This window comes from Diadema antillarum, unplaced genomic scaffold, assembly GCF_040938485.1.
Source record: "Diadema antillarum isolate AM-2024a unplaced genomic scaffold, OU_Dant_1.0 seq00001194_RagTag, whole genome shotgun sequence".
Taxonomy (NCBI): domain Eukaryota; kingdom Metazoa; phylum Echinodermata; class Echinoidea; order Diadematoida; family Diadematidae; genus Diadema; species Diadema antillarum.
The window spans coordinates 57,668-75,702 of NW_027271990.1; the positions used below are offsets into that span (position 1 = coordinate 57,668).

Consider the following 18,035-nt stretch of genomic DNA (forward strand, 5'->3'; position numbering starts at 1 on the left):
ATGTTCTCTCTCATGTTTTGCACACAAATATCTAAAGTACCTGGTAGTTTGATGTTTCTTATGTTATGCACATGTTTTGCACATTTTTTAATACTTTTACTTTGAGCTTGTTGCAAATTCTTAAGGATGTTGCATAGCATGTTGCTGGCTTTTTAGGATGTTGCACAAGAATTTTAGCATGTTGCAGCGACATGCTAAAACCCCTCGTGGACCACCCTGGACATATCTGTTACCACGGTCTATTAAACCGTTGAGGACGAGTCCCGAGAATACTCGGGCAGGTGTCTATGGGAAATGCATGTTATAGCAAAATCAGTCCGTCCTAAATGGGTTAGGAAAGAAAAATACTGCCTAGGGAACAAAGTCTTCACTTTCACAAGTTTTCAGTTATTGCAGTCTTTTGCACTCATGAATACAGTTATCTGTAATGCACAAATAATCACTGTGTATCACTGTGTATCACTGTTTGCTTTGGGAGTATTTACTTCTTCTTCTTTTTTAATGTTTCCATGCTCTTATGGTACAACAGGTGTGCAGTACGAGTGTATCATGACCATAGCTCGGATCCACCCAAAACCAGCCTTGCTGAAGAAAGCTGCCAACTGCATCTCACTGTTCCTCCAGGCATCCGCGAACAACCTCAAGTATGTAGGTTAGTATCTAGTCTCATCCACCCCCCCCCCCCCCCCCCCCATTCTCTTTGCCCAGCTCTCTGTTTCCTTCACTCACAGGGGTGTTCTATTCAGATCCTACCTGCCGGACGCAGTGAAGAGACGAGCCTTCACATAAAAAACATCTGGGGGCCATTTCATAAAGCGTTTTTGTCAGATTTTTTTTTTTTCGCACAAACTATTATAAGCAACTGAAATCCTTGCACCTGATTGTACATTCTGTTGAAAATCATGAAAATAAAACCTTTGAATTGAATTGAAAATTGAAATATAATGCCCCCCTGATGAATACATAAAACAACACAAAGATTAACAGAGGAGAAAGTAATGGGAAGCTGACATTCTTTCTTCTTATTGTTGGCTCTTCTTTGCACTGATGACATGATGCTGATGCCTAATGTACGAAATGTTGTCTCTCCTAAATATCAGACCTAGCAGACTTTAGTAAGAAGTGAGGAGGGCTTGTAAAATATGCATACTGTTTCTCATGGGAATGAGCATCCAGTAAACATCAACTGAAGGTTGGATGTGGTCCACTGGTTTTATAGTTCATCAGTGGAAGTAGACTAGGGGTTGTAGTTTCTTATTTTTGGTATTGTCGTTTGATTTCTCATTGTTGTTGTTATTGTTGTTGGTTTTTGCAGATCGTAGTCATGTTGGTTAAACCATAGTCTGTGATCAGGTGCTTCTGCTCTTTTCACTATTCTACAGCTTGAATCATTGTGTCTGCTCAATCACTGCCACACGAGCTGATCCAGCATCTTTCTCTGACTGTTACTTTTCATTGTTTCCCTTGCTTTGACGCAGAGTTTTCTGTCACATTACCTAAGATTTAAGGATGTTGTGCCTTCCACAAGGCATACCCAGACTGAACCTTCCAGCGCCAGATGACCGTGATGGAATACTAGTTGCTTTTCATTGTTTTCCCTTTCACTGATGCAGAGTTTCCTGTCATTTCATACAGGTCTCAAGGCACTGAGTGCCATCCACAAGGTGTACCCAGACTGTACCCTGCAGCACCAGCTGACTGTAGTGGAATGCCTGGAGGATGCTGACCTCACCATCAGGAAAGCTGTGAGTGTTTTCACTTCTTACTTGTCTGACTGCAAGGTTGTTTGGTACATGTAAACCTTTTTTCTTCTGTTTTGTTTTTGAAATATGTAATTAGTTTTGTCCCCGCAATCATGCTGCTTGTGAGCTGATCACAGAAAAGTTGCGAAGGCTCAGGAAAGTTTGATGTCTACTTAAGTTATGTACATATTCAACTCTGTTGTCTTTGAGTTGATTGAGCACAGGTTTTTCCAAGGGACGCTTATGCCCACTTTAGATGCTTTGTTGTTGTAGTTATTGTTATTGCGTTACTCTTCTGATGTTGCAGACCCTAAATCTGTTGTACCAGATGTGCAACAAGGACAACATTACGGCGATCAGTGAAAAGCTGCTGGACTGTTTAGACGTGACTGAGGAGGATGAGTTCAGCAAGAGGGAGCACATCCACAAAGTCATAGAGCTGTCTCACAGATATCCTTTGTTTTGGGAGAGCTTCTTTATTGTGTGGGTTTTTATTGGGAGGGTGGGAAGGGGGGAGCAGTTCTTCAGAGTGATATCAAAGGGAACGCAAACCCAAAGAGCAATGTGGATTGAGTGAAAGCAGCAACATTATTAGAACACATCAGTTTGAAGAAAATTGGACAGTCGATGCAATAGTTATGAATTTTTAAAGTTTTGCTGTTGGAACCGCTGGATGAGGAGACTACTAGAGGTTATGACGTATAAGTGGACAACAATATAAATAAAATATAAAGAAAATTCCACGAAAATTCATTTTTCATGAAAATTACAATTTCCATCAACTTGATACTGACATATGTTAAGGGTAGCAATTATTCCCCCTGCTTTCTGAAAGTGGTCAGTCAAGTGCTCTTTCATAATGCTAGAAAAGTGAATTTTTGTTGAATTTTCTTCATATTTTCTTTCCTCTGAAAAGAGTATTACTCAGTTCTTGTTTCCATCTATGTGAGTCTTGACTTCAGATGGAACCACTCTGACGGGTCTTGCTAGTCCTGATTTACACATCACTTATTTTTCTTATTGTTGCCGAGGAAGAAAAAAAATGAAACAGTAATTGCATTGTGTCCCACCAGGGGTTACCATTTGATTCACTCCTCAGAATTTATATCAGAATATCGGCAATAGCATTACATTTATTCCCATATACCTACACTTTTTACCAACTCTTTATACCCACCCTTTGAAGACACTAGTCAAATTCATATGTTGGTTCATGGTGGATAGTTTGCCTTAACATGTGATGCCACGTTTCATCCTAGTTTGAGGTGGTATGTAGACAACATACTCAAGATTCTTCAGCAGGGAGATGACTTTGTCCCTCCCGACACCGTCAACAATGTCATCTGTGCAATACAAAAAGGTAATAAGTGCGCCAGTTTGTCAATAGACATCCATGAGGGTGTCGCATCTCTCGATTCTGTACTCCAGTGGGTGAAATTCTTTCTTGATTTTTATTTCAATATGAAAGCTGTGACTTAAACATTTTTTAAATGTAAAAGCTGTGATGTATCAGTAAGTGAGAAACATGAAAAATATGATTCCATCAGGGGTCTGGCAGTTTGCGTTATGTGACTTTTCAGGTTCTTTCACTACTTATATGCATAAGAGCATAAGAGCATGTAACTTGTTTTCTATAGCCATATGATACTGTGAGATTGTGAATAAAGCTTTTGGAAGGGATTTAGTGAATTGATGTACCCACTATAAATACTGAATAACTTTTGCATTAATTGAATGGTCACTATACCTACATTGTATGTTTCAGACCCACTAGACCCCATCCTTTGTGGCTCCATTATCCAGCTTGCTCTGTCTGTTGCCAGTGAGAAGTCACTGACTGAATATTCAACCCAACTTGTGGCCTGGGTAAGTTTGCACAGCTGGACACTGCGTCCAGATGATCTCCCAGTTCGCGGGGAATATCCCATTTGCCAGGACTTTCCCCGGCAATCCCATTGTGTGAACGCCCGGGGGGACATTCCCCGCTCCCCCGGCAAGTTCGTTGAGTCCTGCAACAAAATTCTGGTGGGGGACTAACCTTGATCTCTCACGCAGTTGTTTTCCTCGTAAGTGCACATGCTTGAAATGTGGTGGCAAATCAGGCAATTTGTATAGATTTGCAATTGTGCGTCCTATAGCGCCAGGCACAGTGACCTAACGCACAGCTGAAATCACCAGCCATGATTTTGTCCCCCTTTCAGTGGGGATTTTAATACACATGTGGACGGTCGACCGTAAAACTCTCCAAACTGCCGCCGCTACACGGGGGTTCATCTGAACGCAGGGTTAGAGTAACAGTCCATACCAGTCTATTTAGGCTACAGCATGATATTCTCCTTTAAGTGCAGCAATGACTTTTGGAATGTCAATGATAATATACCAGTGTACTCACATATTCAAATTTTTATGCATACCTCTATAACAAAGAATTTCCTTGACAACCAGAAAGCTTGCCAGTCATAGTAACAACTAATGTGCATTCTTGGTATTGCAATGCATTGAGCATGTACAGGTGATTGGAATAGCTTTTCACTGGGTCCATACAGAAAAATATCCATTATCTTGAATACATCAGTAAACCGACCTGTTCATCAGGTTCAGAATGCGGCCAATAGCAAACATGTAATTAGGTCATGCGACCATGCATTCATTTATGCAGCACAAACCTGATGCAGTTGTGCAGGTTTCCTCCATGGGTGCATTCATAAGATTTTTTTTCTGGCCAGAAACAGTGTTTTGAAACACTGTTTCTGGCCAAACAGTGTTTCTAGCAAGAAAAAAAACTCTTATAAACGCTAGCCGTAAGTTGAAACAGTGTTTTGAAACTCACAAAATGGTGCATATCAAAACAGTGTTTCTGTAGAAACAGTGTTTTAAAAATCTTATAAACACGACCGCGATCTCAAACACTGTTTAAATGATGTCACAATGCCTTGTGCATGCCCTGTTTGACCTTTTGCTGAAGAACAAACTGTGCAGCATGAGTTGCGCAATGGCACAGTCTGATCGAGAGCCCCAACACGCTCGGGGAAAAAAAATCTTATAAACGCTCTTCTGACAAAACCTTGTTTCAAATCTGTGTTCCAAAACAGTGATTCTCGGCACGCAAAATCTTATAAACATGGCCCAAGACAATTGAAACATTGGTATACTTGATACTGCATACATTGATGTGTGGATGGAACCCCTATCACAATTTACAAAGGCATGCCTCCTTTTTGGGGGGGAGGGGGAGGGGGAGGGGGTGGCATTGATTGAACTCTGTTACATGCCACACCATGTGCCATGTCCATTTTCTTCCTTTGCAAAATCAAACCCCGTTTTGACAGAGCCTTTAAAACTAGAGTTACCGTGACAATGTCCGGGCAATCTTTGTTTTTTTTCCATGCCTGTTTAGACAGTCCAGACTTTATATTGCTTGGACATTGTCACTGTAAGTTTTGCCAAATTCTACCCTAGCCAGCCAGGATAATTACCCCAGAATTACCCCCAACAACCTTTCTGTTAAGATGCTCTCAGGGTAAAATTCGGATGATACACTCAACATGCATGCACAATAGTCCAGACAGAATGACACACCTGTGCCAATCACGGGCATGGACAGGTAGGTTGTTACAGAAACCTACCAGGAGAAGGTTTTCTGTGTGTGTCTAAAGACGATACCCCTTGCTGTCCCCTGTGTTTTTATTGCCCGGGTGAGGAAATTTGTTCTCCAGACATTGCCACAACATTGCCGAGATTAAAACAGAGTTTCAGTGAATTGAAGGGAAATTGTTTCTCTTCACTTTCAATTTGCTATTCTGCCCCCTTCCACCCCCCCATCTCCAGATCTTAGGAGAGCATGGCTGTTCTGAGAGATCACCAGTGCCAGCCTCGGAGATGCTAACCATCCTCTCCAGACTTCTTGTGAGGCGCGGCCCTCTTACAACCCAAACACCCCACACGAAGGATTGCGTGCTGGCTGCAATCACCAAGGCTGTAAGTAGGAGTGGGCTGGTGACTGAGGAAGCGAGGAAGATCACAACAGGGATGATGGCGAGCAAATTTGTGGAAGTTAGGCAGGTAAGGTTTCTTTTCGGTTTCTTTTCAGTTATTTGTTTATTTGTGTTGGGGGGGGGGGGGACGAAGTTTACCACAGACTCTGTGGTAGGCATCATTTTGATTTCTTTCTTCTCTTGCATTCAACCCTTCCTGTATCGAGGGCACATTCTAGTCTAGGTAAGAACAATTGAGGGTATCGCCAATACATAGGTGCCGTGTGCAGAGCGGCGTTTTAGATGCATTGTGGGATAGCTCATGGGACATACTTGCCCCGGTTTTGGCTGCACATGCACTTACATCACGCTCTGTCTTTATAAAGAGGTATTTTTTGTTGAAGATTTCTTCGCTTTCCATTGTGTGACCAGCACATTGAAGCCTTGAAGTTGTGAACCATGACTCTAGTGACCGCAAATCAGTAAAGATTAGACACTTTCAACTCTTTTAAACTGAATTATAGCCATGAAAAAAAGGGAAACAACGGAAAAGCAGACAAAGAACTCCATTGAATCGTATGGGAACTGCGACTCGCGTGAGACAACAGGAAGCGAACAAGGGACCGAGGAATCCCGCAGTGCACCTGTGACAGAGCTCTTCAGCATGCGCAGGAGTTTTTACGTCATTGGCGATAGCAAGAATTGTTTTGTATTGATGATTGTCCCCGCCGAACGAGTTCGAGCAGGGGACTATGAAACGGGCTCCGTACGTGTGTGTGTCTGTGTGTCTGTGTGTCCGTCCGTCTGTGCGTCCGTGTGTGATCAAAATGTTCAATTTGCTACTTCTCTGTCATTTATGAGCCAATTTTGATTCTGTTTGCTTTATATGATAGCACTACATGGGAGCTTTGAAACCTCTACGCAGAATTTCAGTTGTGACCTTTGACCTTGACCTCTGACCTATATTGTACATTTTGCTTCAAAATGCTACTCCTTCGCCATTTCTAACCCGATTTTGATTCTGTTTGCTTTATATGATAGCACTACATGGGAGCTTTGAAACTGGTATACAGAATTTCAGTTGTGACCTTTGACCTTGACCTTTGACCTATATTGTACATTTTGCTTCAAAATGCTACTCCTTCGCCATTTCTAACCCGATTTTGATTCCGTTTGCTTTATGTGATGGCACTAGGTGAGGGCTTCAAAACTTCTACACAGAATTTTGACCTTTGACTTCTTTGACCTTTGACCTTGATTTTTGACCTATATTGTACATTTTGCTACAAAATGCTACTCCTTCGCCATTTGTAACCCGATTTCAATTCCGTTTGCTTTATGTGATGGCACTAGGTGAGGGCTTCAAAACTTCTACACAGAATTGTGACCTTTGACTTCTTTGACCTCTGACCTTGATTTTTGACCTGTATTGTACATTTTGCTACCAAATGCTACTCCTTCGCCATTTGTAACCCGATTTCGATTCCGTTTGCTTTATGTGATGGCACTAGGTGAGGGCTTCAAAACTTGTACACAGAATTTTGACCTTTGACTTCTTTGACCTTTGACCTTGATTTTTTACCTATATTGTACATTGGCTACAAAATGCTACTCCTTCGCCATTTCTAACACGATTTCGATTCCATTTGCTTTATGTGATGGCACTAGGTGAGGGCTTCAAAATTTCTACACAGAATTTTGACCTTTGACTTCTTTGACCTTTGACCTTGATTTTTTTACCTATATTGTACATTTTGCTACTAAATGCTACTTCCGGCGGGGACATACAGTGTATATTACGCACCGCGTAATTTCTACTTTTCCTTGTTCTATATTTGAAGTGTTTTATTTTTGTGGCCGTATAAAAGAAGCGCTTAAACGCTTTCAAGCAAGTTACCCTGAGACTGATGGCTTTGAGTCCCTTCCAAACAGGACTAAGCGATGAGGGTAAAGCACCTTGCCTAAAGGCACAGCTGCTGCTGTTAGAGGACTTGAACCGAGGACCTCATGACTTAGAATCCCTAAACTTATCCACTGAGCCACAATTGCTTCTCTTTTCATGGCTTTTGTTCAAAGGTTAAAGTAGAGCTGGGTCTCTTATTTGTATGTTGTTAGATCAGTAGTGTTGGACTTTAATTTTTGTCTCGCCCACCGGAGGTGAAGGCGAGACTAAGGGATCCAAATGGCGTCCGTCCGTCGTCCGTCCGTCGTCCGTCGTCCATCACAAATGTTAAAGTTTACCTGCAAGACTCTCTTATGATGCATAACTTGGCAACTGTTACAGCAATGGCAGCCACACTTTGGTGATAGAAGCACTAGGGGTATCTTCATGTTATGGTGTTGTCGGAGGTCATGTGATGATGTCAAAGGTCATTTGAGGTCATATATTAAAGAGTATGTGCAAGACTCTCTTTTCTATGTTAAAGTTTACCTGCAAGACTCTCTTTTGACAAATAACTTCACATAAGTTGCTTGGATTACAACCTAACTTGGGTCATAGATGCACTGGGGGTACCTTCATGTTATGGTGCCGTTGGAGGTCACAGGATAAGATCAAAGGTCATTTGAGGTCATACATTAAAGTTTACTGGTAAGACTCTCTTATCACATGTAACTCGACACATGTTGCTACAATGGCAATCAGACTTGGGTGATTGTAGATGTCTCTTGGGAAGTTGAAGGTAACCACAAGGTCAAAGGTCACAGACAGGGGTCAACGAACTTTTAGGGCCCAATGTTAAGTTTTTAGGGCGCATTTCGTTTATGGCTCATAACTTTTGATCCCTTTGTCCGTTTGTGACCAAACTTGGATGGAAGATGTCCCTTGGGGAGGTGAAGGTCGTCACAAGGTCAAAGGTCACAGTCAGGGGTCAACAAACTTTTAGGGCCCAATGTTAAGTTTTTATGGCGCATTTCGATTATGGCTCATTACTTTTGATCCCTTTGTCCATTTGTGACCAAACTTGGATGTTAAATGTCCCTTGCGGTGTTGAAGGTCACCACAAGGTCAATGGTCATAAGCAGGTCAATTAACTTCTGGGAGTTATAAGAATATTAATTCCTTGTACGCGAATGGGCGAGACACAATTTGGCACTTGCCTTGTTGTTTTCCTTTGGCTTGTTTCAGCATACTAGGCTAATTTGTGTGGTTAAAATTGTTTGAACCTGCTTTAAGGAATGCGTAATTCTATGTAACCCAGCTATGCTCTTACAGTGTGTAATATTCAAATCAACTAAAATAAAATGGGATGTTTAGTTAACATCATTTTTGGTTCATATAAAGTTTTGAAACAAATACAGGATTTGTGTTTCCTTTCCAAATAACTATTGCAATTATTCATTGAAAATACATGTTTGCTGACAAAAGTACGAGCTTTGGAGATAACAAAAATTTCTTACCCTCACTCATCCACATTACAGAGAGCCAGTGAGGTGAAGATGTTGGTCGAAAATGGTGACTGCACAGAGTTGCTAGGCAGCAGCCAAGTGGATGCAGCTGTGCAGACCGATCAGGTATGAATTGTATAATCATGTATCGGTCTAACAGAGGTACAATGATGGGCGTGTCATAGCCCTCATGAAGTCCACAGGAAAAAAGAAGTTTTTTTTTTTAATTCCCATGGTAACTGACCCTATTTGCTTGTATTTGTAATTGATGGCATCCAGATGATACAATCTGTCAAGGTTTTTTTGTTAACTTAGGTATAAACTGTGATTTTATGTGTTGCGCACCTGTGTGCGTGTGTGTCAGATATAATCTACTTTTTCGTTTCTTTTTGCTGTTTCATCTCTCTCTCTCTCTCTCTCTCTCTCTCCTTTCTTTGTCATGTCTTTATGCAGTGTATATGAAAGTGCAATAGATAGGTTAATCTCAGTGCAATATCACAAGTTCTGTCGCCCATTAATGGTAATGAAGAATTTATGGAGATTGATCAGTCTTTTTATTTACCTGATGAATTCAATGACAAGGTTTCCAAACACTCCCTGTGCAATTTTTTATAGATGAAGTTTCTTCTGTTTTGAACATTGTAAATAGGGAAAATAAAATGATATATCTGGTTGGTGATTTTATTCTAAATTTCATGACTTTGTGAATGTATGTGCAACATATTCTCTGTATTCACTTATTCATTATCCAACCCGTGTAACTCCAAAATCTGGAACTTTATTAGATAATATATTTACAAACAATATAAGAAATATATTTTGTGGACTTATTTTGGCTGATATCAGTGATCATTTTCCTGTATTCTGTGTTTCTTATGATGAAATTAAAGAAAAAAAGGTGTGTTTCCTTGAAAAGACAAATAAATGAAATGAATATTGTACAGTTTTGCAGTAATTTGGAAAGTGTTGATTGGAACTTTAAGTCATTTGTTCCCAATTGTTGTTATGATGAGTTTATAACGAAATTTGGATGTTTGTATCACAGATGTTTTCCTTTGTGTGAAATTAAAGTAAAATATAGAAAAAAATAAATCATGAATTAAGAAGAATTTGATGAAAATGATAAGGAAAAAATGGAGATTATTTAAGAAATATATGAATGATCCTACTAAATATGGGAAAAAAGTTTATAAAAGATTTAGAAATAAAGTAACAAATGAAGTAGAGAAAGTGAAACGTGAACATTATAAAAAGAAATTTGATGGTTTTAAGGGAGACATAAAGTCAACATGGAAAGTTATTAATGATGCATTCGGTGTGAAATCTAAAAAACGAAATATTATAAAAATTGATATTGATGGTGCATCAATGACTATTAAAGATGATATGGTTGAAAGATTTAATGATTATTTTGTTGATGTTGGTTTTAATCTTACAAACAATGTGCGATATTCAAATCATGATTATAGCTCACAATTGGCAAGAAATGATAAAACGGCATATTTTTCTCCAATAACATGTAAAGAAATTATTGATATTGTGAATGATTCAAAGAGTGGAACCAGTGTAGGATATGATGATATAGCTGTTGATGTTGTGAAAAGAGTGATTCATGTAATCTGTTCTCCTTTATGTTTTATATTCAACATGTGCATTTCCAATGGCGTATTTCCGGATCAACTGAAGATTGCGAAGGTAATTCCTGTTTTTAAAAGTGGTGATATTTCTAATTTGGTGAATTATCGTCCGATATCTGTTCTGCCTTTTTTTTCCAAAGTATTTCAAAAATGTCTATATAAACGACAATACACTTTTTTCATTTCATGTCATCTTTTATCAAACAGTCAGTATGGATTCCGTTCGTGACACTCCACTTCTACAGCTCTTCTTGATTTAATACATAAAGTTACAACAGCAACTGATTTGAATCAGTATACTTTTGGTTTGTTTCTTGATTTAAGCAAAGCTTTTGACATTCTAGATCATTCAATTTTGCTAAATAGATTAGAAAATTATGGTATTCGTGGAGTTTTGTTAAGATTATGTAAAGATTATTTGTCTAAGCGTTTTCGGTTTGTAACAATTGACAATTATAAGTCTTCGTATAAATGCATTCGTTGTGGAGTGCCACAAGGTTCCATTCTCGGTCCATTGTTATTTCTGATTTATATTAATGATATTGTTTGCTCAAGTAAAATTTTACAGTTTATCTTATTTGCAGACGACACCAGCGTGTTCATGTCACTTAACAATTTTAGTTATTTAGTGGATTTGTTTGATCATGAATTGATTTGTTTGAGTAATTGGTTGATTAGTAATAAATTGGTGATAAATGTAAGTAAAACTCAGTTTATGGCAATTGGAAAGAGAAAATTTGATGTGAATGCCATTTTGTATTTTAATGGTCAAACAATTTCTTGTTTGTCTTGTGTAAAGTCTTTAGGAGTGTATATAGATGACAAGCTCTCGTGGCATGAACACATTGGTGTCGTGTGCAATCGTATTGCCAAAGGTATTGGTATCTTTTATCGTCTGAGGCATTTCCCTAGATATATTCTGATTATGTTATACCATACCTTATTTATTTCCCATATCAATTATTGTAATGTGGCCTTGTCCAATGGAAATGATTTTTGTATGAAAAAATTGTTTTTATTACAGAAAAAAGCTATTTGAATAATTTCCTATGTATCTTTTAATGCTCACACTTCTATTTTTTCATTTGACGCTTTTAAATGTTTATGATATTAATAGATATAATCTTGCAATTTTCATGTATATGTGTTCAAAAGGTTTATTGCCCTCCAATATCTCTTCTAAATTTATATTGAATAGTAATGTTTATGCTTATAACACCCGTCGTGCTAATGATTATCATTTATGTTATGTGAGAACAAATATTTCTAAGAATACAGTTTTTTTTTAAGGTCCATTAATATAGACTGAAATACCATTTGATTTGAAAATGAAACCGTTTTTGAATAGTTTTAAAAGGAATTATAGATTTTTACTCCTGAATTCATATTCTCATTCAGAATGATTATTTTAATTGCACTTACATATGTCTTTTGATTTGTTCTTCTCTCCTGTCCTTTTCTTTCCCTCTTTAGTTTCTTTTTTTATACTCCTGATATATTTTACACAGTATTTATGTTTTCTAGGGGTCAACGATTTACAAGGCTTATTGCTCTTCTCTGTGACCCCCCATTCACATGAATTTATACATTGGCTCTTGTTCTTGTTGTTTTGTGTATGAGTGTGTATTTCTTTTGATATTCATATATTTTTGTATCTATGTGTTTTCTGTTTGATGATTTTATGTCGAATGGAAATAAATTTGAACTTGAACAATTTATGTATGCTGTACTGAGTCTCAAATACATGTGATACGGCATTCACTGACACATCAGAATTTCGTCGATGAGATAGTTGAGGAAGAACACACAATAGCCATCCCCTTATTTTCCAAAAAATACACCAACATGACATTGTGAAGTATGAGGACTTCTATGTGTCTGATGGCATATTAGAATGTGGTAATATCTTACACCCTACTCCACTTATCTATTCCCATCTACAAAGTATGAAAGCATATCACAGACTTGTTACCATTTCCTGCTTCAAAAATAATTTTACCTGCCTTTACCAGGTGTTTGAAATCACCAATAGAACCAGGTACTGTGCATGGGGGTTGATTCCCCCCCCCCCCCCCCCCCCCCCCTTTGTTTTGTACTGGTAATAATGATGAATGGGGCCAAGGTAGTCTTTAAGTTGAATTGGGGTTAATAAACCATAAAGGAAGAGAATCAATGTGGATTGACAGTGATAGATTTTTTTCTCCTCTTCTACAGCTTGATTGGACTCTGTCCTTCCTGGACGAGTATGTGTCAGAAGCCCTGGAGACAGGGGCAGCCCCATATAAACCTAAGCAGCAGAGGTCGGCCGAGAAGCACAACAGCCCTGAAGGTAACAACCGTGCCTTGATGTAGCAGTACATCAGTGGGGAGCCAAATGTCTGACTCTCCAAGCCACTTCACACTGTCAAATAGTCTCTGCAGGCACATTGCAGTTTTCTTGGAGATTCACAGCTTTACCTATTTATTCATTTATTGTTGCTTTTTGGTGTGTTTGAGAGTTTGCTTTTTTTTTTTGGGGGGGGGGAGAGGCAGGTGGTGTGTTTTGTTTTGGGGCATTCATACTTCATTTTGAGTAAGAATGTATCTTTACTACCAGGTATTTTCTGTTGCCTTGGAAGGTGCATAAGTATCAAGATGGCGAACTGAACATTAGATGGTTTTATGTCTTGATTTGAACAGGCATGAGATTTCCCCGCGGATCCGCGGATTTCCGCGGATTTTGACATTCTGGGGGGAAAATACACAGTCGGGATAATTTCCGTGATTTTCCTTTTTCTTTTTTTTTCTTTTTTTTTTCAGCCACCATATCTCGCTGTACTATTCCGCTGCGTGTGTGATTCCGTAATACTAATAGCTGTGATGTGTCGGTATTGCATTGTGTGAATAGTGATGAGTGCATTTGTCAGCGGGCAGCTGTGCGATGTTGCATGCACGATGATGCGTGAAATGGATGTGAAACATGCGTGTCGATCAACTTCTAGCTAGCTTGCATAGCGCAGTGTGGTGTGATATGATGCACACATGTGTGAGGCTGTGGCTGCGTATTTGATCAAGGAGCTTCGGCATGCTGCCACAGCATTCAGCGCAATGCGCTGTTTTTGTATCCCGATGATTACGTTGGCGTGACCTACATTTGTCATCGTGATTTTGTGGACCGGTGAAAGTATTTTTTTCTTCGACGAGAAAATGAAGACCCTCGATAAGGATGACCCTCGGCCTCGTGTAGCGGATATTGACAAAAATGTCTCCAATAAGTTCAAGTGGCAGTGGTTGGAATATGAAGTTGATCTCCTAGTCCTAGCACCAGTTTCGTCTTCTAGGCCAGCGAGTCAATCGACTTCCTCAGGACCTAGAACTTGTGATACATCATCCGCCGCAAGGATTCGCTTTACATTCTGGACTTCATCCAACAATACTTCACTTGGTCTACACTACCTGTTTATGGACTTAACCGGGTCTACAAATTTTTGTACCTCCTGCTGCAAAGGTATAGATGTTGCATGGACGTAGAGACGGTCAACAATGCTGAGCTGCATGAATGATTTATTTTCAGCTGTCTTACATACATGATTCTCTACATGGACCATGATCAGCAATACTTTGCCTGGTCTACGCACTGTAAACTGTTATATGGACTAAAGACAGCCAACAATGCTAAGCTGTGATTTATAACACCTTTTTTTGTACCCGTATGAACTGAATCTAGCAAGACGTTACCTGGGTGTACATTACTGTGATTTATTATGACCTCACATTTGAGTAGGTCCTAGGTACAATGTATAACAGTTAAGCATATTCCTTCCTTTAGATTTTGCAAGTGTCATTCATGAGTTCAATTATCACAATGTTTCTCTGTAGAATGTACCTCATAACAATAGTAAATTTCAGTTGTAAAATGCATTAAAATGATTTTTTTCATACCTTAAATTTCAAAAAGTCCTCACCATGGCAGGGGGGACACCCCCCTCCCACACTCTCCCCCCGCTCGGTCGCTCCGCTCCCTCGCAAAGTCCCTCCTCTTTTTTTTTTACTTTTCTCTGTCTCATGCCTAAGGTGAGCAGTCTAACCTGCAAAAATTGGCCAAACAATATTACTGTTCTTTGAAACAAACTTGTTGATAGATAGGATACTTTATCATCTTTCCAGAGTGTTGTGTCTTGTATAAGATGTTATTTTTGCGAGGGTGTAATTTTCACAAACTTTGTTAATCACATTTGGACAGAAAATATAATAACATACGAAAATGTCGCTATAGAGGGTAATGGTGCACTTACAATAACCTCGGTGTCAATTTGCGAAAACAATTTCTCATGAAAATGTCTGTGGCCTCCTCATTTGCAAAGATATCTGTGCACAGAATTAATAGATATACAGTATTTGTTTGTCTGTTTGTTGAGGACGGTGGGGTGTTTAAGAAATATTGTCTTCTTTGTTTTATTCAATGTCTCCTCTTGAATGCCAGCTGGGATGCCAAAGCATTCAGAGCACCCTATACCCTTTCCTCATCTCATTCTTGGCATGTTGTACATTAAGTGATGTCAAGGAAAGAAAAAATCAAGTCCTGAATCTTGAAACAGCATCTTATTGTTTTGTTCAATTACATTTTATCCCTTGGTCTATCATTTGCAGTGATGAGACCTTTCCTAGCTGGTCTTAACTTCAAGCCCTATGCCTCACCCTCTACCTCGTTGCTGACAGCCACCGAGTCATCGGACTCTCTCCCCCCTAGCAACCGGGATGCTGCAGGCATCACTTCTTCCCCTCAGCCCTCCCTTAGCTCAGGAGCCACTGGCAACAGCAGTGAAATGGAGGATGTGGGAAGGTACTGCCTGTACTCTAGTTACACTATTTACCCAAAATCCAATCATCTCAGTATCTTCAACTCTTCATTTGACCAGTTTTGTTTTTCATGTTCAATTGAATAGATTGCACACCAAGTTCATATCTATATGTTTGTCACATTGTGTTGACTAGCAGAGAGAGAAAGAGGATGTCAAAGTGTATGCATTATAGATACCTGTACTCAGGAATGTGAAGGTTTAATCAGTATCACTTGCAAAGAGACAAAAATTGCCAAAATTTTGAGCTGTCTATAATTTTCTCATGCCTTTCATGACATTCAAAGATTATTTGATGCACACAGATGGTTCTCAACATGGCTTTTAAAGGGTTAAAACCCCTTGCTAACATTTGCAGATAGAAAAAAAAAAAGCTTTAGTGCTTCAAAATAGTTCTGAAATGTAAGTTTATTAAAAGAATAACAACATAAAAATATTCATTAGTATAATCAATGTTAAATATTGTTAGATATACAAAATATGAACAATAGTTCTAATAAAAGAATGGATCTAAAGAATAAACCGTCAAATTAGTGATATTTCCCTATATTTATGGCATTGGTGCAACATTTTTGTACTGTAGTGTGTTTTGTGATACATCTGAACTATACAGATTCATCAAATGTGATAATTCGAACATTTTTTTTTATCACTGCTCCCATTGTTTAACAGTGGCTTGAAATTATCTTGTGAGATCACTCATGTTTTATGGTAAATTCTTGATTTTTCATTCTTTTCCATTGTCTTTGCTTTTTTCTGCCATAAGAGCATTCAAAATGTTTGAATATCCACTGATGGACTGCAATAAATGATGAATCAGGCTTGACAAATTGTGAAATACATGTGCTCATACAGTTTAGATTATGAATCTTTGTGTCCACGTGTATGGGGGCTTGCACCTTTAGGAATTGAACCATGGATGGCTTAACCCGTTAGGTGCCTATACACTTTAGCAGTTTCTGGTCAAGTCATGTTGAGTAGCACTTGTTTCCTCTAAGTTCTCTTTGAGGAGATGTTTGACAACTCACTTGGATGGAAGATGCCACAGTCCGACAGTACTTCGGCGAGATTGATGTGAGAGATAATAGGAGGATTTTGCAATCTATGTTAATTGACAGTTAGTTTCGGAACATTTTTGCTCAATGGGAAAGAATGCAAAGCCAGGATATTCGTTGATGAGCAATTTTAAAGACTTCATGGATTTTGTGGTTGTTTCCTCAGACCAGTGAAGCTGAAAACAGAAGGGGTAAAGAAAGTCTGGAGCTCAGCGGGGTACAGCAGGCAAGCCGAGGTGCGGAGGAAGGTCTCTCCAAAGGAGGAGAGAATGGTAGAGGAGACGGAGGAAGAGAAGCAAGCAGGATTTCAACCCCAAACCCAGGTATCTCTCTTGGATACTCCTCAAATAATTTATATTCTTGAAAAGTATTCTGCATGCGGTGTCATTGCTTCACAAAGTACTGGTAAGATAAGAATTGCATGCAATTATGCAAGTCCTCTTCCATTTGGAAGCATCAGTTACAAGAGATTTCCTTTTTTTCCAATGTGCAATAATTGATTAATGTATTTGTTGGTGCTTTGCTCTTGGTCGCATTTTATTGATGTTTCCTATATGATGGCTCACTATCATGTAATCTCGAGAAAATACTTTACCTACACCAAATTTTCTCAATTTTTTGCTCAATTGGATGAATACCAGTTAAGTTAACTGATATTAGGACTGACAGTAAGTAATGGTCAGTTACTGTAAGACTCGCTCCATTTTTTTTGTTCTACCGTTCTGTTTATGACACTCCAGATGACGACAGTTTCTGCTCTCGGCTCATCCAGGAGGGAGCCCTCGCTGGACCAGCAGCAAGAAAGCGAGGAGGAGAAGAGGAAGCAGGAGCTGGCCAAAGCTCTCTTTGGAAACGTGCAGATGACCAGCCAGGTAAAGGAGGTGAAAGCACCCCTGTCACAATTAGCTATAGTTTAGATGTAGGTACCTACTGGCTGCTACTAATCCCTATCAGATTACTCAATTCCATTGGCAACTAGAAAGGAACAGAGCTTGCCTAAAGTGAAAGTGAATTATCTAGCTGCTCACATGGTAATTATTTATTCATAAGCATATTTCTCTATTTTCTATTACATTGAGTGATACTTCAGTAAATGGTACTAAGTCAAGAACCATTGTGTATACTGGACTTGTTAATCGTCAGCTGTGTTCATTTTGCACTGTTATATTGTCCCTCTCTGTGTGTGCATAATATAGAATGACAAGCAGACGTCTGAAGTTGTCTCCAGAAATCACCTGGATGGGAAACTACAAGATGTCTTGTTTGAGAATACTGAGGGCCTATCCTTTGCTGATCGCTGCACAGAGGAAGGCTTAGTTATCTCTAGCAAGTTATCAGGAGAATCTCATGACTTATTGCAGACTACTAAACCAGCATTCTCTGGCCACAATATGCTGTTGGA

The 18,035-nt window shown here is 39.1% G+C and overlaps 1 protein-coding gene across 1 annotated transcript in view; it reads left to right on the forward strand.

The window, feature by feature from the left end:
- Nucleotides 1-18,035, forward strand: part of LOC139744606 (AP-4 complex subunit epsilon-1-like) — a 44,330-nt gene that overhangs the window by 13,938 nt on the left and 12,357 nt on the right. The window contains exons 9-20 of the mRNA XM_071655036.1: nt 530-652; nt 1,636-1,745; nt 2,050-2,192; nt 2,990-3,102; nt 3,508-3,608; nt 5,571-5,804; nt 9,137-9,229; nt 11,540-11,615; nt 12,902-13,069; nt 15,370-15,562; nt 16,800-16,956; nt 17,374-17,514. Coding sequence (XP_071511137.1) covers nt 530-652; nt 1,636-1,745; nt 2,050-2,192; nt 2,990-3,102; nt 3,508-3,608; nt 5,571-5,804; nt 9,137-9,229; nt 11,540-11,615; nt 12,902-13,069; nt 15,370-15,562; nt 16,800-16,956; nt 17,374-17,514 — 1,652 coding nt within the window. The remainder of the gene's footprint in view (nt 1-529; nt 653-1,635; nt 1,746-2,049; nt 2,193-2,989; nt 3,103-3,507; nt 3,609-5,570; nt 5,805-9,136; nt 9,230-11,539; nt 11,616-12,901; nt 13,070-15,369; nt 15,563-16,799; nt 16,957-17,373; nt 17,515-18,035) is intronic.